The sequence below is a fragment of the Falco punctatus genome (genome assembly GCF_963210335.1).
Source record: "Falco punctatus genome assembly, chromosome: 1".
In the NCBI taxonomy this organism is placed as follows: Eukaryota; Metazoa; Chordata; class Aves; order Falconiformes; family Falconidae; genus Falco; species Falco punctatus.
In genome coordinates, this window is record NC_137580.1 from 473,617 (window position 1) to 500,526 (window position 26,910).

Consider the following 26,910-nt stretch of genomic DNA (forward strand, 5'->3'; position numbering starts at 1 on the left):
CGGGCTTTCCTGAGCACTGCAGAAGAAAGGCTGAGCTTTCCATTAATTGTTAATTGACATCTCTGGGCATGGCTAATTGACATCTAGGTGGCCAGACCTTGTCATGTTCAGTTATGTATGTTTTTGTAACTAAAATAAAAAAAATCAGTACGCATAAAGCAAAACTTCATGGAGTTACACAGTGACGTCATTGCTGTTATTCTGCCTATACTTCTGTTTGCCCAAATTTGTCCCAGTGAAATAGCACATCAGGTGTGTTCCCTCCCAGACACAGTCCGTCTGGCTGGGATGTGGAGGGAGGGATCCTTCCATGAAGCTGGACAACAGTAAAGCTCCAGTTTTCAGTTTTCAGTACTGTGACCTGCTCTCTGGAAGAGCTGCAAGGTAGGCTGCTCGTGGAGTGCCCCTCCACCTTTGTGAGACCTTATCTGCTGAGTAGATTCAAACCCAAACAACATGAAACTGTCAATTCCCAGGAAAAGCTACTGTCAGACTTGATAGTACAGCACAAAAGGCAGTGAAAAGACAGTCTAATAAGTCCAACTTCTGTTTCAGAGACGTGTGGGCCATGTTGATTAAACCACCCACATGTATCCAAGGCAGAATCTGGCACACACAGACCTGTCCTTTTTTTCCTCCCTATCTAGCGGGTAAGATTGGGATCCTATCATTTAGACTACTTCTAGAATAAAAATTCTAATGTATGATTAATTTCCACTTATAGGAAATTTCTAGTCATTCATACAAATCAAATATTAAAGTGAAATTAAATGTATGATTTAAAATCTATTACAGCAGTAGTAGTAATAATCATCATAATAATACATGGTATACTATTAATAGTAGTATACTAGGGATATAGTAAATTGTATTTACACATTCATAAAACATCTCTGTAATCTACAGACATTATAGATTTTAAACTCCCATGAAGTTCAGAAGACAGTGGAGCACTCCCTCCATATTGCTAATAAAGCACAGCTTTTTAAGGAGTAAAATTAGCCATATATACGTTCTTCCCATGTCCTTACAATTTTTTTCTTAACGTTAACGATCTACTTAGCACTCCATGGAAACTGGGGAAATCTAAGGTTTCCAACCATTTTGCCTTCGTTCTCAATTTTGTAACAAAACTGCAAAGCGGGATGAGCACTGTGACTGAGTGACTGGAATCCTTCCCACATCTGGAACCCAATGTTTGGGGGTGTTTTTGTTTTGATCCCTGATACTTTCATGGTATCTTTGGTATCTCATTTATTTTATGTCAATAATGCTGCCTATAAATAAAAAAAGCTATAATCCAAAATACTAACACTTATAAAACTGTAAATATCTGGGTTTCCCTCTCCATTTCCTTCTGTCCTGTGAAATTAAATCATTGTGTTAGGTTTGACTCTGCCTTTCCTCCAATAAGTCTTCTCTAACAACATTTTACCTTGGTGAGGATTTGCCTGTGTAATTTTGATTCAGTTGACAAGTGTATTTCATTTTCTCACAAGTCTGTAACTAGCACTTCAATCCTCTAAAACACACGTGGGTCAAGAATAAGTGACAGAAACTTCATGACAACGAGACCTCGGCTTACTGCCTCACACCTTGTGACCCTTATTCTCATAGACACATAATCTGTAACTCAGTTTTAAATTCATCAACTCTCTGAAGAGAGACAATATTTTACTACAATTTATCTTGGTAAAAACAATCAGAAAATAACGGTAAAGAGACTCTATATGTCCCAGTACAAAGCTAAACTGCGTCAGCCTAAGTTTTCACTAAGGCTCAGCCAGCCTACCTATTACAACAAAATCTCCTCCCAGCTCTTTCCTTATTACACTGGAGCCCACTACCAGCCATTAAATCACTGCTCACTACAAAATTCAGTCTTCAGATCTCAAGTATTTAAGCCTCGGGCTAAGATATTGTGGACCAGGGGGTGAGGAGAGCAAGCAGGAGCCCAAGATCCCTTCCACAGGATGGCAGCTGGGCTTGGAGGGAACCTCTGGGGATCGTCTGGTCCAGCGCCCCACTCAGAGCAGGGTCACCTGCAGTGGGCTGGCTAGGGCTGTGTCCAGTTGGGTTTTGAGTATCTCCAAGGATGGAGCCCTCCGAACCTCTCTGGGTAATCTGTGCCAGCGTTTGACCATCCTTTGAGGAAGATGTTTTTCCTTATGTTGAAATGGAATTTTCTGTGTTTCACTTTGTGCCCAGCGCCTCTTGCATTTCACTGGGCAATGCTGAGAAGATCTGTCCCCACACTGAGAAGATGCCCCTTCTCCAGGCTGCACGGTCTCGGCTCTCTCAGCCTCTCGTTGTATGACAAAGCCTCCAAGCCCTTAATCGTATTCATGGCTCTTCGCTGGGCTCGCTCCAGTCCTTCCATGTCTTGCTCCTCAATGGTGAGCCCAAACTGGATACCCTGCTCCAGATGTGTCTCACCAGCACTGAGGCAATCCCTTCCCTCCGACCCTCCTGCTGGCTTCTTTGCTGCAACGCCCCGCCGTGCCCCGCCGTCAGCCCCTTCCTGCAGGCCTCAGCACCAGCACCTCGAATCAAGCACAAACAGCAGAGCCCTGGCCCCGCACGGTTCCGTACCAGCTTCAAGCTTTAGGTTTTCATTATGTGCCCAGCGACAACACTCCAAGAACTAGGGAGCCTGCTAACCAGTCACAAAATGAAAACTCAGAGTCCATATAATTTGTTGTTTAAACAACTGAACTAGGTTTCTAGTAGACAGAGCAGGCCAGACCCTTACCCACATTGAAAAATTCAGAATTTCTCATGGCAGGCACATTTCTGAGGAAGCTTATGGTCTAAGCTGATTTTCTAGGCTGCAGGGGAGAAATGTCTGAGGGGGTTACCCATACTCTCTTTCTACAGACAAAAGATACACCGTAGTTGAGGAAGCTCCAGTTTTAACTGTAAAACTTCCACATCTTATAAAACAAACCCATCACTCCCCAGCAAAGATCTACACTCAAATATTTTAGTGAAGAGAATATTTATATTTGCATTAAAAAAATCTTCACTCTGCAAGTAAATAAAGCCAGAACAAATGGTTTGCCTGGTTGCAGTATACAGTCACTCACACTTCTGTCTGTGCTAATCATTCTATTTGAAGAAAGAGTATTACAGATAATTTTGTTCAACAACTGCAAAGAAGAAAGTTTTAAAGGCAAGCCAAAGAGGTTATTCACAGCTGCGTGACAAACCACTGTCAAAACATAACAAACCACAACCAAACTCAAGCAGAAAATGACAAAATGTAAGACCATAAAAATGATGGAAATTGTGCAGGACAGGCATTTTAGATGAACAAATGCAATCTGTACCAGCATAAAGGACCTACACAGCACAGAAAATGATACCCAGAAAAGTCGTCTCAAGACTAAAGGCAAAAACATAAAATTCAAATGACAGGACACCAAAAGGAACAGACAAAAACCAGGCAAACCATCCAGTTGTATTAAATCAAGCACACCCCTGACCCCTGACTTCATCTGACCTAGCAGAATACTAAACAGCATTAAAAAAAAAAATTATGTAAAAGCACAAGCAAAATAGCATTAAGATAAAATGATATTTGCCAAACCTCGCATACTGCCACAATTCCTTTATGCAGGTACCCAAGCTGGTCTGGGGCAGTACCTAGACATAAAGCTCAAAACCAAAGCTTAGTTGCTGCAGAAAACGGGTGTATGCCTTTCTGTGGTGTGTTCATGCTGCTGGTGGGTAAACTGACCAGCCCACATGTTTCACAGCAATCGACTCAATTGATCTCTTGATCTGAATCCAAACAGTTCCACAAAAATTAAGCAAGTGACTAGAACCACACCAATTACAACCTGCAAAGAATTTGGCCATTATGCTGGGGGTCTTCGCCCCCCTCCCCCCAGCCCCAGATTGTATAAATAATATTCAAGCCATTCCTACAAACGCATGTAGGAAGATCTGTTTTGCTATATTTGCTGGAGCAAAGTTATTCCGAAGACAGATGTCAGCAAATGGAATTCTTCCAGTTTCTGATCTCCACTCTTTCCTCTGAACCATGTTGAGATGGGAAGCTGAGGCAGTGAAAAAAAATATCTTACATGTATTTGAGAAATACTATTAAACATTTACAGCCTATAGGAGGGAAGAATAAACAACTGACAAAGTACTGATCTGAATAATGCATAGGTCCCTTTCACCCTTAGAAACACTAGAAGAGAAGCTGTGAGTGACTGAGGCAGAGTACCATGTGTAGTGGATATTTTTTTTTCACTTCTAAAGCTGCTGATTTATATCCAGGCAAAATCAGGAGCAACATAAACCTTCCATTACCTGCAACTCTGACAAATCCCATTTTTGGTTTCAGTCCAGTTTGTATCTGCCAGAACAGCACCTCACACCACCACCACCATGCCTGATGAGAAGCCTGAGGACAAGTACAGGCTGCTGGGACCTCGCAGGGCTCAGTTCAGGCAGAATTTACCTTTCTTCTCAGATGCTTTCTGCAGCTCTCCACAAGCTCCCTTCTACTGAGAGAAAGCTAGTAACAGTACTTACGGCAGCTAGTTTAAATAAGTTAAAGCTACTTCCTCCTTACTACAGTGGAAACATAGCCCTGAATGTGTCTATAAACCACACTGTAGGCAGACATCAGCTTGCTCTGCTAAAACTCCAAGTAAACCAAGAGCTACATGTTTGCTCAGCATGGCATCACATCTGAGCAAGTAAACCCTGTGAAGAGGCAGGATGTATTTGTTTGGGCTTTGAGCCAGATGGAAATGGCCACACAGCATCTGGTCAGCTCAGTGTGTGGGCAGAACAGCCTCAAATAGGCATTTGCCATACAGGCATAGCTGACCTCCTCAGTGCTGCAAGACTTCTTGTCATGGCAAGACTGAAGCCCACAGGCAGGCGATGCGAAGGAGGAAGATAGTCCCTTCCCTGAACACAGGACTTGATGCTCAAGCAGTGTCAGTCAAGCATCACAGCATGGTCCACATTCAGGTGAAAAATATCGGAGGTGAAATGCGTTGATACGTGCATCAAAGGGGACATAACGTAGTGGGGAGTGTGTCTGGAGAACTGGTGGGAGGTGAGGGGTTATGGTGATATGATAAAAGATACACATGGCATTCTCAAAATCCTCAAACTGCATTGAGCACATGTGGATTGATAACCAGCATGATTTTTCTCGTAATTTTATGCTGTAGACATATGAACAATATCTCACCAGTGGATAATATCAGTTGTCAGTTATATACATGTTTTATAACAACCAGAACACTCTTTTTCAAAAAGCCGTTGGTGGTTGGCTTTGATTTCTTTTTTTTCTGCAGCAAAGCTTGGTTTCCCACTCTCTTTCTCTTTCTCTTTCAAGCTCATGGAAGCTAACTGCAGAGAAAGTAAAAAGGTATTCAGCACACTAGATAAAATAATTAGGAAAATATTCTACCATTTAAAAATGTTTTGTTGGTTTTAAAAGTGCAGCTTGTTTATTACCCTTAAAACGAAGGCAAGTGCCCTGCGTTCAGCTATACAAATCAGATGTTTGACAAAATAATGTCAAATAATAAAGAACCACTTTCAGAAAAGGGCAAGCAATGTAACAGGTTTATAAGCTTCAGCCTGAACATGTTATACGTAGTTTTTAATAAAATTTTATGCTGCAAGTAATGCAGAATTCTCTTAACTTGAAAAAGGTAACATCAGTAATAAGTGCTGTAACAAATCTGTGCTGAAGTTGAAATAGCCTCTTCCTATGTTTTCTGTCCTTTGAGCTGTATGATACATTTTTTCCACATTTCACAGAGAGTCATTATATCATCATCTTGATGTATTTTTGCTACAACGACTCACTGTCATTTCTGGAACCACTACAGGTAAGAAGTAGTTCCCATGACAATGCTGAACTGCCACTGTCAGGACCACTCTAGGGACCCCCAAACACAAAACATAACCATCCCCCACACAGGATCAACCCAAACAGCCACCCAGACCAACACCTATGCCTGGCAACAGCCAAACTAAAAACCTATGAAAAAAATGGAAAAAAAAAAGGACGAGTGTGATGTGAAAAGACGAGTGTGATGTGATCCTTGCCCTGGCCCATCATATCTGTTTCAAAAAATTAACGGGTGTAAAGCTACAAAGGTGATGGTTGCATGGAAGCCATGGCTGCTAACAGCTATTAACATCCCCGTACAAAGAGAACACAGGGATCTCCATGCTCTGAATATCAACTAACAACTTATAATTTCATTACAGAAAACTATATACATACTTTCTGATCCCAGACCAGAAACATAAAAAAATTTGTCTTGGAACATAGTTTCTTACAGAACAGAAGAAATTCAAGGCCAAAGGTTTAGCAATAACATTCACCTTTCAGCAGCCTTGATAGGGTTACAGTGAAATGCTGCCAGTAAGCATTCCTGTTGACTTCAGGGAGAATGATCCAGGTCAATATCTCAGTGTTCTCATATCTTAACATGCATATGACTATCTAATTCAAAATACTTCTTTGACAAATTAAATATTTTTCAAAATCTACCAAATTTGAAAAATGCACAGGAATCATCTAATGTGGGAAAACCAATTTAATTCGGTATCTTTCACATCTGTTACGATCAAACAGAACTCCGAATAATAAAAATAAAAAGATATTCCACCTTGCAATCTAAACATGCAAATCTGGTGCTGTACACGAACATATTTGAAATATCCCCTGGGTTTCAAATAATTTGTACATATTTCACAAATAGGAATATTTGATTTTTTAACAGCAACATTGTAAATAGCTCAGGATCTGGAAAAAAATTTGTGCTGATGACTGCAGTGAAAATTAGCTGACTTACTTGCTTATAAAACCTAATGCCATGTAAGAGTAAGCTTGGTAGGAACCAAACATACATTCGTTATAAGACAAATAAAAAAGGTGATGGAATAAAATGCACAAAATGCCCGTCCAAAATTGTTATGTTGTGGGCATCCATTACACAGAAGAGTAATAGAAAGCAACGTTCCTACAAAGTCATATTTTCACCTTAACCACAGAAAAATACCTCTGCCTAAAGTCAGTCTTCCTTCAGTACGCTCATACATGAATATTTTCAAATCATTTTTCTCCCTGATAATCCTGAACTTACTTCAGACATTATTCAAGGACAAATCCTGGTCTCTCATGGATCTCCACTAAAACAGGAGGAATTTTGCTTGCAAAGCAATAAGAAGAATTGAAGATAATGATCTTCATTTTCATGAAGGTAAGAGCAGAGGAGGAGCGCCATACCCTGATGCAGGACAGGTAGCTGCACACTTTCTCCTCCCTGTGTGTCTGGATCACGTCAGTAAAGCACACCGTGTGCAATTTGAAAACCTTAGAAAACATGGGCTTTACTCTGCAACTACTCGCCAATACAAACTGAATTCTGCATATTATTTTTTTCAGCAAAATTGTGGATTAGTTCAAAACTAAAATGTCGTTTGCTACAAAAAAACTAGAAAAGATGGGAAAATCACTCACAGTGAGGCATAAAGCAATTTAGACAAATAAGAGTGGTTCCCAGACCTCTGCAAAAACCTTGGACTGGACATGACATTTAAAATTTTTTTGGATCAGCACTCTTGTATTTTATACAGTACTTTATCCACATCTCTCCTATCCTCCTGTTCCTCGAATCAGCACAGCTAGAAATATAAATTAAAAGGTTATTCCCACACACCTCACATTTGGTTAGAGTTAGGAAGTGCTAAAAATCATATAAGGAAGTTTATTCTCGCAGGCTTTTGAGCTGGAAACTCTTGCTTCCTGCCTTTGCAAGAACCTCAGAGGCAAGTGCTTCTTAGAAAGGGATGGCTATTTTGCTTGCCATTGGAAAAGAGTAAAATCATTTTGATGGCCTGAGCTATGGCCTGGAACTTATAACTAACTTATTAAATATTTGAGTGTGTGCAAGTTAATGGAGAAAGAAATTCACAGCAACCAAAGTGATACTGAAGACTCTTCTCCCCTGGGCTTCATACCCAGTAGGTGTCCACATTGACAGCGCAACGTACCAAGCGCATGTCACATAACTACAGAAGAGGTTCGTGGAGCAGTTTCTTTTTGCCACATGACGCAACTGAATCTAACCTGTTACTGCAGATGAAACTCACATCGGTATATAGGGTCTTATCCTTAGGAAAGAAGAAAATAGCAACCCTCTCTTACAGTATGTGCTTTGCATCTACATAATGTGCACACTCCAGGAGCAATAAGCTTTAGCAAAGTGATTCTGAATTTCTTCGGGCTAATCCTCTATGCCTACCCACTCACGCAATATCCTACTGGGGCAGAACAGGAGCTTCTAACCATACACACACTGTGCCAGCAAAGCAGCATGAGTCTGGTTTCCCAGAGCTATTCCCATGAGGTGGCGTGCAGCACACTCACAAGCAGTGGCTCTGAGTGACATTTCTCACCTTTAATTTCCCCTAGAAATCCGCCACTTCCGAGGCAGATGGCAGACTACACCCCCAAAGAGGCAACTTAACAGGAAGCCTTCGCTCTGCGTGGGGATGCTGCGCAGGGGAACTGAACTTTTCCTCCTCCTCTGTTACTTCCACCTGCTTTCCCCTCCCCCTCACCGAGTTTCATCACTTGTATGTCATCCCATTCACATTTTACTCCCCCATGTCGTAAGCCATCTGCTCCATTCAGTGTCCTTCAAAGGGGCACTCACAAGGAAGTCACTCACAAGAAGGTCACCCAAAGCCTTTCCATTGAGGAATTCTTGTTTGCCACTTGTTTGTTACCGGTGGTCTGTATGTTCCGAGTAGGGATAAATGTACCCAAACTTGCATAATCTCAAGAAAGGTGATGGGAATGGTTAAATTTCAGAACACAGGTTTTTGTACAACTGTGAGAAGATTTAAGAGCACATGGTAGTACTAACAAAACAACATTTTTGTTTACTGCATCAGAGCTACAAGTTACACTTGAGGAATGACATTCTTAACAGTGTCAAGAAAAAGTGGTGTTTACTTTATCAGGAGTAAATTTTAACCCAAATGCTATCAGAAACCAAGAAAAATTCTACTTTTTTTCAAAGAAACTTCTATGTTTACACTCGAGTGTTATGAAAAAAATGCCAATATCTATGTTTTGGGTATCTTTTTTTGTCCCTCCAGTGATTCCAGTAATTAATAGTTTGGTATATTATATAGTGATTTATGTGAAACACAACACATTTATGTAACTAGCCTACTTACACTGAATAATCAGCTCCTTCCCGTACACCATACTTACTATACTGACCATGGTACGTTGGGTTGACGTACCTTAAGCAAATGTAGCTGTGCTCCCTGCCAAGTCTGCAGACTAGTCGCAGGAGGGTGACTGCCAATGGATGTTCCCTAACGGGCACAGTGAGATGGCAGGTATAGGGGATTCCTCCAACTACCTACCCATCATGCTCCTAGATTTACCTGGAATTACTATGCTGTTATATATATATGAAGAGGAGTCTTGGTGAAACATCGAATAAAAACTGTACTGCCAGCAACATTAGATATGTTGAAGGAAAGAATCACTGGCCACTTGCGTGTCTGCTAACCACAGGAATACACTATTGCAAGATGGATGATCCATATTATTGATACCACACTGGTGTCAATGTAATGGAAAATTATACAGGTTTTCTTTTTGTCTTTTCTCACTATTTTTTCTCAATGCATCACTGACAGTAGTAATATGAAACTGCTCTTGTTTGAAACGTAGTGGCCTAGAAAATATATAAACTGATGCCAGTGTGTCTGCTACAGAACGGAAGGATCCCAGTGGGCTCTCTTTATAAGATTATTCTGGTATGGGTCAACTGTTGTAACACTCAGCAACCTAAATATCATTAAAGTAGTTATTCCCTACTGTGTCCTTTCCTATCTACCTTTTTTTTGGAGCAAAACCTTGGATGTTTCCTCCAATATGTATTTTTGCAGAAATGAATCTCACATTGCAGCACTGCTGTTTTCCATGGCATGACAGTCCATGCTACGAAGTAGCGTGTTCATCTGGTTCACTCTACACCACAGTTCTGCTTCCTGACTCCTATCCATGGTTATAAGAGACATTTAATTTTTATATGATTTTGCTCTTCAGGTGAAGATCCTTATTACCTGAAAAAGTTTCAGAAATGTAGGCTGACTTCAAGAGCAACTCCCTATATGATCTGGCACAAAGTTACTGTCGTGAAAGACATTGACGGCAAGGGATGATTCCCTTCTAGAGTTGCAAGACATATTTTGAAAATAGGAAACAAGACCATTGTGTTTATTTACTTATGCTTTTGATGTGTGCAATGCAGAAACGCCCCTCAGCATCACTGGGAAGAGTCAACAGCAGTTCAGCCTTTGCTGAGATACAGAAGGGACACCCCCCCCCCCCCCCCCCCCCCCGCCTTGGAGCAGACAAGCCTTCCTGTAACTCTTTACAATTTAGGCTAACTACATGCAATACCATTTGTTGCTGCAATGCACTGTTAATTAGCATATGCAAATCGTGAATTAAAATATGCGAACAATATGTAAATCACACTGATTTTTAAAAGGCTTGCCTAAAGAGGGGGATGTAGCTGTCACTTTTAACAATAGCAAACACCTAATAGCAAACGCCTACATGTAAAACTACTAAAACGACACTGTAGTGGTGCAGTGTTGGAGCACATCTGAACCCACATCCTCTTTCAAGACCCAAAATAAGTTTTTATGGGGTTTTTCTCTGGCATTTGTTCATGGTGTATTGCATACATTATATGCTTACCAGCAAATGCTTTCAAACAGGATAGCTGGAAATACTGCAACAGATAAGCTCGCAGAGAACAACCCTTCCCCCTGAATATGTAAGCAAGCATATAATGCTGAAAGAGACAGTAGGTACTAAAAAACCCTTGTACCCTGAAAAAATAGGAAAGACTTGGCCCACAGTGTTATGTCACTGCTTTTCTGTGAGAAGTTAAACCCTAAAATGGAATCACAAACTCACATGATAAGCCCCAAAGTCTTCCTTAATTTGTCATCATTTTCCCTTGAAAATCTTGAGAGCAAATTTCAAAGCCTGTCCCATGTCTTCTGCAGGGTCTTATGGCACACAGTAAACTGGGAGCAATTATTTCATCAAGAAGCAATTAATTATTTTCACCTGTGTCATAAAGGTGGGTACTGAACGCATGGGAAACTGAAAGAGAAAGCTTAATGCAAATACTTCCATTGAAAATACTGCTCTTACAGCCTAGTTCCTAATCTACACACAGTTTGATAGAAGTATAATTGCAGGACAGTAAATATTATTGAAGGACTTGGAGCAGCCGCATTCCAAGTGTGGTCACAGCAGTAGTGGGTGAACAGATATTATTCAGGTAAAGCTTATTCCTCCTTGCACACAGCATGAAGCATGCTGTTACAAACGTTCCACAACGGAAGGGGTTAAGGATGACTTCATGTGAGCAAAGGCCTGTGCTCAAGGCAGACCCATGTGGGAGGCAGAGCGGGAGCAATAGACGTGACCAGCCTTAGCTGCTTGCTGTCATTCTGCTGCCAGTTACAAGCCCACAGAGACACCACAACAGCCCTTGTGAAGGCTCCTACTGCAAACGAGAGCCTGGTGGTGGCTGAAGCCTTGGCCAGGCACCAGGTGACAAAAGCCCCCCTCTGGGATCAGCCACCTCCAGAGGAAGAGCAGCAGCAAACAGCGGGGATGGTCACTTTCAAAATAACTACAGCTGTTTCCACATGTGACTGTGCTCGAACAGTGTGGTTTGCCACCATTATTTAATTGTAATTTCAGCTAACCATTTTGCAGTAATTGATGGCTGAATAAGAAATTCAACAACTGCCTATATGGCTGAATAAACTATATTCTGCTTATAATACTTTCTTAACTCAGCCACCCACTATGGCTGAAATATTTGATTGCTAAATTGATTTTTCATTAATTTAATCTTCAAGGATGATTATTATTCTGAAGCTGGACCACACACAATAAAAATAGGCATTTTATTAGTCATATAGTCATAGGGCACGTCGGGAAAAAGGCATGTGCCCTCGCTGATGAATCCTGGCTGGTGTATAATTTGTTGTTGCAATGCCAACTTGCAGAACACCATTACTTCATCACAGTTGGTTTGATAGAAGTGAAAAGAAATTTGGGTCCCATTAGTCCTTTTAAAAAATCTTGACCTTGAAAGTATGAAACTACTTGGAAGAGATTATTAAATAGCTGTAATAATAAAAAATAATCTGAATACTGAAATTTTAAATTAAGGAAAGCTCCTTCTCATTTCAGGAGACATTTGTTATCAGGAAGATAGTGTGTCTTGAAAGTGCTCTGTAATAGTTTCACAGTAAATAAATGCTTTTAAAACCATGGAATGTTATTACCATAAAATACATCCTTGCAAAAAAAATGTAATCAATTAGCAAAAGGTCTTTAATACAAGACCCTTTACAAATGCATGTCACTGAAACTACTCACAGAAATAAATGCTTGTGGGAGAGCAAGAGGGAGACCTTAATGCTTTTTCAGTGAAAACTTGCTAGGAAGAAACTCCACCTACTCCAGTGAATGAGAGACGTGATCAGCAACATAAACTATTGGTCAGTGCAAGCCATCTCAAAACTTCTGCTTGGTAATGTTTCCAACTTACCTCTTTTTTCTGGAAGTCCCCATTTTGCAGGTCTTAACTATCCCAATAGGAAAGCAGCAGAATATTGCTGACCTCCCCACTGTCTAGACAGGCCAATTTCACTTCTAAGGTTAATATTTTCCCTTTTGGCAAGATTTTCCTTTCATTTCTGAGAGTAACCCATGCCCAAAAGACTTCAACATGATGCCCATCAACTAAGGAATTAATCAGCTACACCAAAAATGCCTAAAACCCTGGACTGAACTGAAATTAGTAATGTCTCAACCAGCTTAGGCCCACCAGGGACCTGTCTTTAACACTAGATTTTTAAAAAAGGAATTGGAGAAGAAATGGAGGAAAAACTAGCTTCTGTATCATTTTCTCTCCCTATTATGGGTACATAAGAATCATAACAGCTTGTGTGATGAAGGTGTGAGGAAATGAAGTATAATGCTACAAAAGACATAGATGGTTCTTGACATGTGTCCTTTTTGCTGCTTAGCAACATGTCATTGTACTGCATTCTTTTTTTTGTTTCAACTTTCTACAAAAAGGATGTTTATACTGGAAGAATTGTTTTTGCGCAAAGCTCTATGCACAACCTTCTGTAATGTCTGTAATAATAAAGCAGCAGATACTTTGCGCTGAAGAGAGCCCAGAGGGTTCTATAATTATAACACCAAAATACTTTTCAAACAAGACAAGTATTCTCCAGTAGTGTGAGCCAAGCCAACCCAAGATGCTCCCCACCAAGAATTTTCTTCTACTTTCTTTTAATAACAGCTCTTGTTATTTTAAGTGTTCTATTAAGACATAACACCACTGCCCCCGCACCCCCCCAAATCCATTACTGTAGGGGAGTAATGTGAAGAACTGTTTCACAGTTGAAATTAGATAACCTGGACTTGCTTTGTTCAGCAGAGCCTCTTTCTTTTCTTGCGTATATTTTTCAATTCTTTTTGTTTCCTAAAGTCAGAAAATAATTTAGCCCATTACAAATGTTTTTAATCAGAAAACTTTCCTGTATAGTTGCTACTGACAGGCATCTAAATCCCAACATTTTTACCTGTCCAGAACCTTCACATTTATTGCCTTGCTAGAAATGATGTGCATTAGAATTTCTACTGGTGGAATTCACATTGCAAGGATGACAACGTCCAAGAAGTTCCTTTTATATTCTGAGCCAAATTCAACCTCTTTCTTGAGTAAAACTTCCTACCACTGTTCTGGTGAATTAGTTGTAGAAGCGATCATACAAGAGGTAGAGCAGACACTATGTATTTTTTAAGGTTTGCATTTGTGTCAGCAAAGACAATCCGAGTTTTGTTGGTATTAAAGGTGGTTTATGTCTTCTTAGCAGCCCAGCAGTTTTATTTACACCCATTTTGTGTTTCCTTTGCCAAAATCATGTAATGTTGTCTTAACATAAATGAGAATAATTCCATATTTTTTTTAATAGTACAATCAATCTTTTATACAACCTGAAGTACCTCCAATAAATCTTCTGGTGCTTAGCAACATGGTTTAGTGATGGACTTGGCAGTCCTTAGTTAATGGTTGGACTTGATGATCTCAAAGTTCTTTTCCAACCGAAATGATTCTATGATTCTACAGTTCTGTGAGTCTGAATACTTTTAAGCAATGTTTTAGGCATGAATGAGGATACCTCTCAAGGAAAGGGAGCATTTTGCTGTTCAATATCAATTTGAGGATAAATAAGCTTGCATGGTCTAAGCAAGCTGTGCCGCATTATGATGCATACATAGGTGATTAACAGCAAGAACAGAAAGAACATAAGACCTCATAAATCTGCAGATTTAGTCCCCTACTGACTCAGCAAATCACAACATATAATCTTTTGCATGAGCTTACTGAGCTCTATCTCAAAACTAGCCCATTTCTTCCTCCCCTGCTAGTACTGACTCAGATCTGACGACTAGAAATGTTCTTCTAATTTCCAGCCTACATTCACTCATCCCCATTTGTTTTGGTGTCAGGTGCCATTTTTCTCCCATGCTGCTCCTTCTTCCCTTGAAGAGCATGCAGACAGAAGTCCAGTCTCCTCTCAACCTTGTAGTACTGGACTAAAACAAGACACAACTTTTTACTCCGTTTGCACAACATAAGCTTCTGTATCATTCTAATCATCCCTATAACTCTTCCTAATGCTTGCTCCATTTGGATTTAATCTTTCTTAAAAACGGGTGTCCAGTTTTTCAAAAGTGATCTCTCCAGTGCTGCTATAACATTCACATTTCCCTGTCTCCACAGGAAATATCTGATTTGATACTTTCTAGGATCACATTGCTTTCTTCTCAGCTGTATCATGTCGGTGACTCGTAGTTATTCTATGACTGATTGTTACACATAGGTCTTTTGCCACCCCTGTCGTTTTCAACTGATAAGTCTTTAGCAGAAATTCTTTTTAGCAGCCCTTAAGTGCCATCCATACTCTTAAATTTCATCTCATTTCTATTACTGGAGTCCTCAAGGTCAGAACATTTTTTCCTGTGTAATATTCTGATCATTCTTCATATTAATGATGCCTCACAATATTTTGCCATCACCAAATTCCATTCCTCTACTTCTACATTTTGTGCCAACATCATTAATTAAAATGTTAAGTAAGTCAAGTCCTCTAGATTGATCCTTGAAAAATTCTGCTGATATCTTCCTTCCAGTGTGACAGTTCCCCATTTAACATAACCTGTTGTCATCTCTCTTTTATTCAGCTCCATTCGGTTCTGCAGTGTCACTACTAACATCCGCCTTGTTGAACTGGACTAATAAGTGCCCATGTGTGATCCTGTATCAAATGCTGAACTTCAAATAATATCAGAACTACCATGATTCCTGTTATCTAGGTACTCCTGTAGTTTGGGATAATAACTTTGATAAATCTATGTTGCATTTGTTCAAATGTTCTAATATTGTGGTTGCTTAAAACTAATTTAAAGGTCAGGCAAAATGAGATGGTAGTAAATTACCTCTTAAGAAAATGGCCATTAAAGAAATTTTATTTCAGAGCAACCTGTGACATAAAGACAACTTATATGCAAGAAATTAACTAAAGCACTTAAAAATCAGCTATTAAGCAGCAGTGATCTAAAATTGGTTGTAAGAAAAAGGATAACTTACCATGTAGATTTGGAATAGAACCTTAGAATACAATGTGTGTCAAGAAATAAACATTCTGATATGACCTCGTGTTTTAAAAATAACTATCTGTATCTATCAAAATAAGCATTCATGCATCTTCACAGTACAGGAAAAGAAGTGGAAAAGCACAGATCTGTGAGGATGTATCAAGCTTCTCATAGAAGATGGAGCATAGCAAGAAAAAGCTATTGTAAGTGCTAGGCAGAAAAATATAAAATGACAAATACATGAATTGCTGCTCTTCAAACCGATAACACATTTTCCAGTCTGGTTAGAGACTTGATTAGACTGATTAGCATTGTGGTCTAGCAGGGTTATCAAGCTTCCTATTGCTAGAAAGTAAGTCAGCATTGTTGGAAGATCTGTAGCTGTTAGGCTAAATTCAGTAATTAATATGTGGCTGTGGAAAGAGCTTTGGAAGATGTTCTGTGCCACTGGACTCAGTTTTTCCTGGAGCTTTTTAGATCTTTACTGGGGAACTGTACTCAGCCAGGAGGCAACCACCATGAACTGATAACAAGGATGTTTCTGGGAGCATGTAACTAAATTAACATGCCTATCTGCAGCTAAAAGAAATGTCTGGCCCGACTGTAATGCTGCAGCTTGCCTGGGCTTTAAGCATCATATTGCAAGAAACCACAATAGTGAATATGGCAGTATGCTACCTAATCTGAAGAGATGCTGTGACCAGAAGACTGCCCAGGCCCAGCCCAGAAACCAGCTGTGCCTCCTGGGACTGCCTCGCTGCCTTCTCCTGCTTTCTGGAGCTCCACGGCCTCCCGTGTGTCCCGTCCTGGGAGCGCTTATACCCTTTGTGGCACGATGAAGGCTGCTTGCATGTCCCACCAGGGCTCAGAGGCATACGTGACAAGCGTGTGGCTGCCACGTGGTTGACTCCTGCTTTACCTGGATCGCAGGACAACCATATCTGTAGTCAGACAACAGGACAGGGGGGCACCAAACACTTCCCAAAGGGCCTCTATAGGCTACTCCAGCCAAAAGGTTAGAAATACTGCCAAGAATATGTCAAATCTATCAGCACTAGCTATGCCAGTTCCCTCCAGAATATTACATTAAGGTCAGTTCTGCAGCCTTAGCTCCAAATCACTTAAAGATCTGGGTGTAGGATGTTTAAAAGACTGTTTAAAGCTCAAGAGTGATGACCCTTTTCCTCTGGTGCAATGTCGCATGAATAAAGTTAGTTTCTGCAGCAGCTTCTTTCTCTCCTCAGGTAAGACTGAGGCACACACTTCCAGGCTTGAAGGGCAGGTTTTGAATTTATTTCCTTCACCCTGGACTTTGTTAATATAAACCTGTAATGTAAAATGTTTCTACATTTTAAATATGATCTATTTGTGACAGTGAATGGCTTCCTGCTTCATCATTGCACTAAATTTAATATTGTTCCTCAGAAACATTACACAACACGAAGAAATGCTGCTGCCACCTCAGAGGTTATTTAGTTATTGGAGTTAGTTAAGACCTTCTGAGACACACTGGAATATGCATGAAGGCAAAATTAGAGTTAGTTAACAGAAGGAATTGTGAGAAAAGTATAACCTAACCACACATTTTTTCCAAGAAGAAAAAAATCAAGAAATTGATTACAGACAACATGAGCAGCAAAATGAAAAAATGTACAGTCTGGAGAATGAATCGGACGATATTAATTAAAAGATGAAAGATACTATTTTCTGAACAAAGCTATCAGCCAGACTGTCAGGCAACTTTCTGTATCAGAAATGAAAGTTTCAATGTCCAGTGGCAAGTACCTGGGTAAGGAACAGCTGAAAACAGTTGAGGAAAATTAGCGTTCCCTAGATATTCACAATAGCTTCTCTTACTTGCTGTTATAATGTTATACGACAGCAATACACAGTATTCATCACAGACACAGCTGAATATAAGGCTAACTCATGTTTTTCCTATGTGAGAAACTAGACTACAGACCACTTTCTAGAGCAGTAACTGGCATGACTGTGGGATTAAACTTCATGGGCTTTTGAGCAGTGGTCTTGCACTGAACTACAGTACTATGGCCAGGAAAGCAAGTGGGGACAGGCCCCAGTTTTTCTCATTTTGGATGGTAACAATAAAAATAAATAAAAATACCACAGTTCATTACTGCATGAGCTTCTTCTACTACCACAGGAACTTAAGGTGCCAGAGCAATTCCTCCTTTGCTGTACAGGGAGCGTCGCTGGAATTTGCACTGTCTCTAATGCCAAAGCTGTCTTTGTAACCCATCCTGTGAGCACAGGAATGTTACTGATCTCCCTCACAGAGGCAGCATGTTTGCTCACGCCCTTTTACAATTCCTTTCCAAAAGAAAGATAAAGCAAACGGGGGGGAAGCACAATCCTGCACAATCATCACAAAAAAGGCCCAGAATATAAAGGAATCGGTTCTGTAACACATTCCCTTCATTTCTAGGATTTCATGAGAGAGTCTTCCCCCAGCCTTTCCCCAGCGACTGGACAGGTTCTCTCCATGGCATACATACACCTCCACGTCACAGCAAGGCAATGTGGCACAGGACTGCACCGACCCAGGCCCCGATGCCACACATCAGCTGGCCTCAGCATACATGGCTCACATCTGCCGGACCACATTCTGTACCTCTTACCAATTTGCAAGGGGTCCCCTTGGTGGTGTCTGGTCTCCTGGGGCAGCTTCCAGGAGGTGCCCCTGATGTGGCAATTACGCACAGGTGCAATATAATCTACTGGACAACCCCCTACTCTTTGATTAGCTGAACCCCCTAATAACAACAGCTGCTCTCCCACAGGTATAGTGCAGGAAAAGGTCCGCATGGAGTTTGTTCACATCCCACATCTCACAGGGGAGTGGACGTGAGTTAGACCAGAGAACATAACTCACCAAGGTGAACTCCTGGTTAACGACTACTTCTATTTTTCCGCTGCTTAATTCTTATGGTCTTAGTTTGCTATGGAAGAAGACTTATTCATGGTTTAAACATACAAATATAATGATGTCAAACAGCATAATGAATCTATCGTCCACATTTAGGCATAAATAGCTCACTATTTATAAATTGTTACCTCATTATTTTATACATGTGTCTAAGGGTGTGCGTCTGCATACACCTACACAAAGATATTCCAAATATATTCACCAACAAACCTGATTACAAAACAAAGGAAAACCTTTAAAAATCTAACAAGTGTTACCACACAAATTTTAGAAAAAGTACATGTAACAGGCCAACATGCCAAATAGCTGTCTTAACATTTTATATTTGGCACTCAGATGATGAGAACCTTGTACTTAATAGTTGAGGATGTCACCTAAACAGAATGCTCTTCAGATATTTTAAGCCATGTAAAATTCAACATACCCTTTCTAACTTACAGGTTTTTTCCAAGCTATGTGAGGAATGGCTATACAATTTAAATAAAATAAATAATTTGCATCTAATCTGCAGATGCACAGAGCTCTCTGGAAAATTCTTATGCACTGCTTTTACCTGCATACACACTATGTGAATATGCACATTGTAACCACCACCAAAACCATCTTTATAGGGTTTTCATCCCTCCCAGAGGAGTTTAAAATTCGGAATTCAGGACTTGAGTTTTACATCCTTCCTTTGAAAAATCTAATACTCCCTTCCCATTTTTTATGTTTTAAATTATGTTTTAAATACTAAAAAATACATTCATTAAAAATCATATGTAGAAAAGTAGCAACATATACCTGGACAAAACCTATAGGATGAAGTAAAAGCTAAAGTAGAATTTACAGTCTGCACATTTTGGTAAGTCTCTGTGTTAGATTTTTCTGTGAGAGAAAAGCAGTTTCTACTGGGATGTTATTTAATATGGCAGACAGATTCTATCCAGCTGTTCCTTTTATATCCCGAGAAACAGAAAAAAAAAAAAAACCCAGACTAGAGAAGTCTTACTATTATTTTGCAAGCTCCTACTTTGGACAAGCTACTTACAATAAAGAAAACAGCTTACACATTCTTTAATGAGTGGAATACATAGCACAACATTTGATCTTGTATGGAAGGTATTTCTTGTAATGGGAAGTTATTCTACAAGACAGTACAAAATTAAATAAACTATTAACAAGAAAAAATCAACAGTGCACAGATGCAAAGAGTAAATAACAAAAAAGAAATAAATGGATAATACCATTCCTGGCATATTTGTGACAAACATTACTTTATCTGTTATTACAATAATTGCATTAGTCATGTAAATCATAATTAGGTGAAAAGGTTTTTTAGAACAAGTTGTGTTGTTTTGTTGTTTTTTTCTAATACAGTGATAGTCTCTGAATTAAACCAGCTAAAAATCAAACTACTTCAAATGGAACAGTAAACCATATGCTGATCCATAGCAGCAAATGTTGTTTTCCAAAGGCAAAAGGTTTTAATTATATAGATTCAAAATTTTCTTGGCTATCCTCATTTTCCAGATATCAAAGGTAATAAATTTTATTACTACATTGTATTCTACAGCTTTATACTCTGAATTTTATCAGTCCAATACAGAATTTGACCGTGATAGCTGGAAGCTGAATATTCTCGTAAGTGTCCAGTGTCCCTTCTGACCACTCACTTGACAGTTGACCAAAATTCTTCTAAGGATACACAAACCCTTCCAGTTTTTATAGATTGTAGCTAGCATCCTTCCTGACTGAGGGTGCAAAGTATCATGTTAAATGGCTACTGTAATCAGATAAAAATGTGGAAATACTGACACTATTTTCTCTCTTAGAAGACCACTGCTGCCAGCAGAACTAGCTCTCACCTGGAGAAGAGCTAGAAAACCACCTGCCAAACCGACTACTAATTCTCACTACTCTTATGCATTTACAAGATAGGAAATTATATTAGAAATGGCCAACCACTACACTAATGTACCTCCTCCTGAAGAGACTGAGGGTTTTATTTCCACTTTTTTATCACACAGAATCTCATGGAGAGTGCTACATGCTTCAGTGCTGGATACACATTAGTCCTGTGGCAATTTTCCTGAAATTACACATTAGAGAGGCTCATACAGCCTGGAGATAGATTTACGATTAACTGATATTTTGTTTTAAAATCCTAGATTGGAATGCCTGAATGTTGACAGAAAACAGATTTGTAGCTAATGCAATAGAGGACTGCTTATTTAAATATTTAAACTGTAGTGAGCACTGGGTTTTTCACCTGCAAACCATTCAGTAATCCAGATTTGCTTTTTGAGATTATGGGATGTTCATTGGCATATCAGGTACAAAACAGAGAGGCCAGATTGTTGGGTAACATCTTTTTCTTACTTCTCAGGGATGATTCTTACTTCTCAGGGGGTTTTGCCCATGTAGCTAAATCTGGGATGTTTTTTGGGCACACTGCTTCATTTCAGCGTGTGGAAATATATCACCTTCCCTCTTTTTTTGTTCCATAGAGAAGTGACAGGCGGATAGTGTGTGTTTACAGATGTTCTCACAGTAAAAGTTGTTCGGCGAAAAATACTCAGCTTTTCAAGCAAGTTACTTGTAAGCGTGTGTTACCTGTTATTAAGTACAAACCCCAACAACAGCAGCATACAATTCTTGTTCAATTATATGAGGTATCAGGTGTCATTCGATGGACAAGATCCAACATACAGCATGACAAGTTGAATGTGTTGGGATATTCTAGTGAAAAGCCAGTATATCAATTCAATTTCAGCTCAAGGATGATGAAGGTACTTTCTAAGGCTTTTGTGCCGAAAAAAAAAAAAAAAAAAAAAAAAGAAGAAGAAGAAACAAAAAAAAAGAGCGAGCTAGTGAATGGTGGCAAGAAACTTCTTCAAACACCAAAACATGGTGTCAGGTACTAAGGATCCTGGCTAATATATACCATATTTCTGCCGTCTTTGTAGTAAGATCATATGACTCCTTCAGTGTTTTGTGATTATTTTACCTTTCACGAGACTTTAAAATTAAATGTAGTTTCAAAAATTTAAACACTCCACCGAGGGTTTACGTTCTGTATACATCCAAAACAGCTGTCCAATACATTCTCTCATTAAGCACATAGGAAATGCCAATATTAAATTTAAAACAGAAACGTTCTGTTTCTCTTTCAACAGTGTGAAGTTCAAAAGGATAAACATTGCCTATTGTTAATTAAACAATATATACACTCAGGTTATTTAAATTTATTTTCAAAACACATGGGCTGAGAACTGAATTCCATAGCTGAGTCACACACCAAGACAGAAGTCAGTAAGAATTACAGCTGCCCACTGCAGCTGTGGTATCCATTATGCTGGGATTTAACAACAGACAACAATAGAAATCCCATTGCAGGCTAGAAAGCTAGAGAGAAGAATGGACTATAAATCCAGCAAGTAACACTGCTGTTGCACTTTTAAATGACATCTCTCCATTAGAGATGTCTAAGTAATGGATAGGCAAAACTGTGACAATATTATAGCAAAATTCTTAAAATGGATCACTGAATGTCATCACATTTTTTAAAGAATACAGCTACCATATGAACTTTACATTCATGTGACATTTTAAAGAGTCTAATTTTAATGTAGAGATGCTGGGGTGTTTTTTGTTTTTTTTTGTTCTGGGAAGGTTACATACCTGAAACTCAGCATCTTTGAGATGCACCATCCTAACAACAGCTGGACCCGTGCCTTTTCACACAAAACCAGCAACGCTGGTGGGTGTATCTGTCCTGTGTGTCACACATGAGACAGAGAAGGGATGAACAAGAACATGTCCTTTATGGATACAGCAAGAGAAGGTTTTCTAGTTTTGTGTGAAGGGACATGCATATTCCGAAGGATATAACATACAAATAGAAACACTCCTAAAAGAAAGGTGACACATAGATGAAAAGGTTAGATGCCTGCAGTTTAGTTTTATCTTAGTTGACTACTTTTGTGAATGAGTATATGCTCAAGTTAAAAACATCTCATACATTGGCACATTTTTTGCCAATAGGCAATTAGGATGTAACCCAAGATGCTGATTTAAATTTTAAACTCTGTAAGACACAGCAGTTCTTCACTTGGCCCAGCCATTTTAGGGCCTAATTTGACCCTTTGGTTCCCCAAAATCTGTTGAGGATTCTTCTATTCCCATCCCACCAACAAAATTCACCTTTAAGTTAAAAAAGTCACCAGCCTCCCAAAGTTTCTTCTTGCCCCATTACTTCATGTTACCTTTGGGATCTATTCTCAGCAGCTTCACCTGCAGGCAACCCTCTGCCCACACCCAAGGAGACTCTTGAAAATCTGATTTTTTATTTCAGAAAACACCTTTTGGACCTGAGATGGCAGCAGTGATTCCAGAAGGCACATCAATTTTTGCAGTGCATGAAAATATACATTGAAAGTCACTACTGCCAGGTTTTGATGACTTCCCTTGTTTTATAGTTGTAACCCATTTTTCTAGGAATCCAATTCTTAAAATTTTGGGGGCATTTGCATCAACATAAATCTTACAGCTTGAATGTAACTGTGATGAATTTATAGCCACAATTACTATGAGGCTGAAAATTTCTAAAAAATCCCAAAGAATATAAATAGTTAAACTCGATATAAATTAAAAGTTTTAAGTAATATAAAATAGCAAGGTAAGTAAAACAAAATCAGAAATCACAGTTTTGAAACTTAAATTATTCCCTAGAAAACACTGCAGAAGTTATGTGTCTGAAATTATTTCAACATTGAAAAATAATTCAGATATTTGATATGAGCTCTTTTCAGTGCAGTCTGGGATTGCAATAGCTTTGGTTATAATTTTCATAATATACATAGGATTCTTGTAGTTCTCAAATTAATTTCTTCAGGGATAGTTCAAAATGCCACTTTGAGATTGGAGGAACTGAGAAAGAAATTTCTTTTCTGGATTTACTATGGTGTCTTGGTGTTTGAGCTCTGGTCGAACTCCCAGTTAAATCCATGGGATTAGCAAATCCTGGTTGTCAGCCTTACATCACAGGTCTTCACAACCGGGACTTCACAACAGTTTGTATGGGCTGCTCAGCACCAGGGAGCATAGTAACCAGGAAAAAAAAAAAAAACTACAAATAGTTAAATAGTTGAGTGGAAGTCAGTTTTCCCTGCCAAATCTTTGGAGTCTGTGTCAGGTCCTTAAAATTACATTCGTGTCATATGGCTGACTCCACAGCGTCTCAGCCTGGCCTCTTCTCAGGCTAATCACAGCTGGGTTGTGCCTGAAACGTCTAGTGGAAGCTCGAGCGCTGCAGGATGGACCAGCCATCAAACAAACCCAAGCCTTCCTTTCAGCTGACCTGATGCTGGGCAAGGTTTCAGCCTGGAAGGAATACGCCACCGGGGAAAGCAGATCCCCAAAGAAACAGTCCTCAGCACATGTGCTCAGTGACATGGTATTCCTCTGGATGTATTTTCATGGTATCTCCCAGCACCAGTTCTGATGATTAATTCTGCCTGCAGGTTGCAATTTCTTCTCTGCAATTTCTGTTATTTACCTCCTGCCCTATCCTAACTTTGTTTTGTGTTGGTTTATTGTGAGCAGTGGCTCTGTTTCACATGACTGAGCGCAGCCACACGAGACAGGACCTGTCAACGCATTTTCTCACCTTTTTAAGGGTGGCATAGCCAGTGTAATTGATCCGAGTCAGCTAGCAATTGCCTGGCTGAATGGGATACATGAGTGAGAGAGTGTAATCATTTTTTAATTTTCAAAAAATCAATAATTTGTTTTCTTGTAAAAATATTTTAAGTTATCCTAGGTTTTTTTGTTGTTTTCTGACCACGGTCAGAAAACGTGTAGGAAATACCTAAATGCTAAGTAAGCTACTTCAACTGAGGAAGCGATACATAAACACTTCTATTTGAAATAGATTTCACAGCTTAAAAACCTGCTGTTAGTCATTATTTGTATGTAATTCTTCACCCTCTTGTTCCTCTTTTCAAAAACCTTAATACGACTTCAACATGTCTGCAAAACCTCAGAAATTGCATTTTTGGTTTTATAGAACAAAAACTTTTCCCAGTACTCACCTATTTCCATTTATCTGAAAATGCATTGCATGGAGAATTCTGAGTCATGTGAACTGTGACATAATAAAGCTCTTCCAAGTTTCTTTTGAAAAGTGGTTGGAAAGTGTAACTTCATGCAAGTAAGTTTGCTATAGTATTCTGTATAACTTCAGCACCAAATGCAGTCTTGGTTGCCCACCCATGCACAGACAGACTTGAGTTTTCCCTTTAACTTAACAGTCAAGAGAGTTCAAACAGATCAGACTCCTGGTCACCAAAGGGACTTTCAGAGTATCTGCTTGTGGAAGGCTCTTTATTTGAGTAGAGCTAAGCCAACAAAAGCCCCAAACCATGCTGCTGAACATCTGCACCCCAGAAGAACAGGAACTGGAGGTCCCCAGCATAAGAAGATACGCAGAGGGCTGGAGCCCCTCTCCTATGAAGCCAGGCTGAAGGGGTTGGGGTTGCTCAGCCTAGAGAAGAGAAGGGAGACCTTACAGCGGCCTTTCAATACTTAAAGGGGGCTTATAAGAAAGACAGGGACAGACTTTTTAGTAGGGCCTGTAGCAATAGGACAAGGGGTAATGGTTTTAAACTAAAAGAGGGTAGATTCAGATCAGAAATTAGGAAGAAATTCTTTACTATGAGAGTGGTGAGACACTGGAACAGGTTGCACAGAGAAGTTGTGAATGCCCCATCCCTGAAGTGTTCCAAGGCCAGGCTGGATGTAGAAGTTGGTCTAGTAGATGTTGTTCCCTGCCCATTGCAGGAGGTTTGGAACTAGATGATCTTTGAAGTCCCTTCCAACCCAAACCATTCTATGATTCTATGATTCCATCATCCCACCCTTGCCAGTAGAGGATTCATGCACACAACTGTTGAAATACTCCAGAAACAAGCAAAATGCAAAATCTGTGTATTAATGTATCTTCCCTTCCTTTTCCAGGAGAACAACAACAACAAAAAAAAGCACAAAAAAACCCCAACAACAACCACCTATAAACCACAATAACTTATTTGTGGAAAAAGCCAGAACTTGCATGTTATCTTTTTTTTTTTTTTCAATATAATACAACTGTTTTGCACAAAGAAAGCATGAAAATGTAGAAAGCTAGGGTTTGTAATTTAATTGCCAGTATGCATGCAGCCATATTTTAAAATATTCTGGATTTTCAGGCAGGTAAATTCATAATGTGAATACCACATTAATATTGTAGAATATGATCCTGCAAAAGAGTTATGCATGTATTAAACTTTACATATACAATGAGCCCCATTGAATTCAGGAGCTGGCTTGAAAGAGTACTGCAAATGATACAGTTCCAAAAATAATGAACTGCATTATTCATTACATATATAAGAAAATAGCACAGTATATACATATGTATGCCTGCATACATTTTTATTATAGACAAGAGCTGTGGTTAAGTTTGCTTAATATTTTTTAATATAATACATTGGTTTCAGTTGCTTATGTCTTTGCCAAGCTGTAATTATTTAGCTGAAATTTTCCAGGCTAAATGTTTGCCTCAGATGAAATTTTATTTTTTAACTTTTAACAAAAGCAGTTTCTGTCTTTCTGGAAGAAAAGAGTGTTAGGGAAACATGTTATTTGCCTGTGTTAAAAAATGATAAAAAAAAAAAAAGTCAAAGCCTTTTTCTTTACTGGGAAGCTCGAATGCCTTGATGCGTTGAAGCAAGAATAGGAAGTATGGCAGGATGAAGAGAAAGGGAAAAATGCAAAGGTTTCCTTAGTATCCAGGATATGGTTGTTACTGTGATTGAAAATCCACTTCTCAAAATTCTTTACTTTTCACACAATAAAATACATCAGAGGCTGTTAGATCAGCCACCTCGGTCACCAAATGTTATGTCTGTACTGACCATGCTCTCCCCTTTGGATGTGGCTGCTGAAGTACATCTCTTAGAGACGGAGTTTTCTGTAGCTGCCAACTGCATAGTTCAAGAAATCGAGACTTATTCTGTGTAGCAAAAGATTCCAACAATTCTCAAGACAGTGTTTGCTTTTAAATTGTAGAAAAAGGGATATAAATATATATTTATTTTTTTTAATTCAAGGATATTTCTATAATATCAAGGTTGCTGACTCAGGAATAACA

General features: G+C 39.3%; 1 protein-coding gene across 12 annotated transcripts in view; it reads right to left on the minus strand.

Annotated features, from left to right (window-relative positions):
• The window catches only part of LDB2 (LIM domain binding 2), a 251,766-nt gene that overhangs the window by 59,764 nt on the left and 165,092 nt on the right, over window positions 1–26,910 (minus strand). Inside the window, exon 1 of one of the 12 annotated variants that reach the window (XM_080405212.1) lies at window positions 4,321–19,690. The exons of the other annotated variants lie outside the window; for them this stretch is intronic. Within the exon in view, the coding sequence (XP_080261338.1) occupies window positions 4,321–4,342 (22 nt within the window). The 5' untranslated portion in view covers window positions 4,343–19,690. Of the gene's footprint in view, window positions 1–4,320; window positions 19,691–26,910 lie in introns of those variants that run through there. 12 annotated transcript variants of the gene reach the window in all.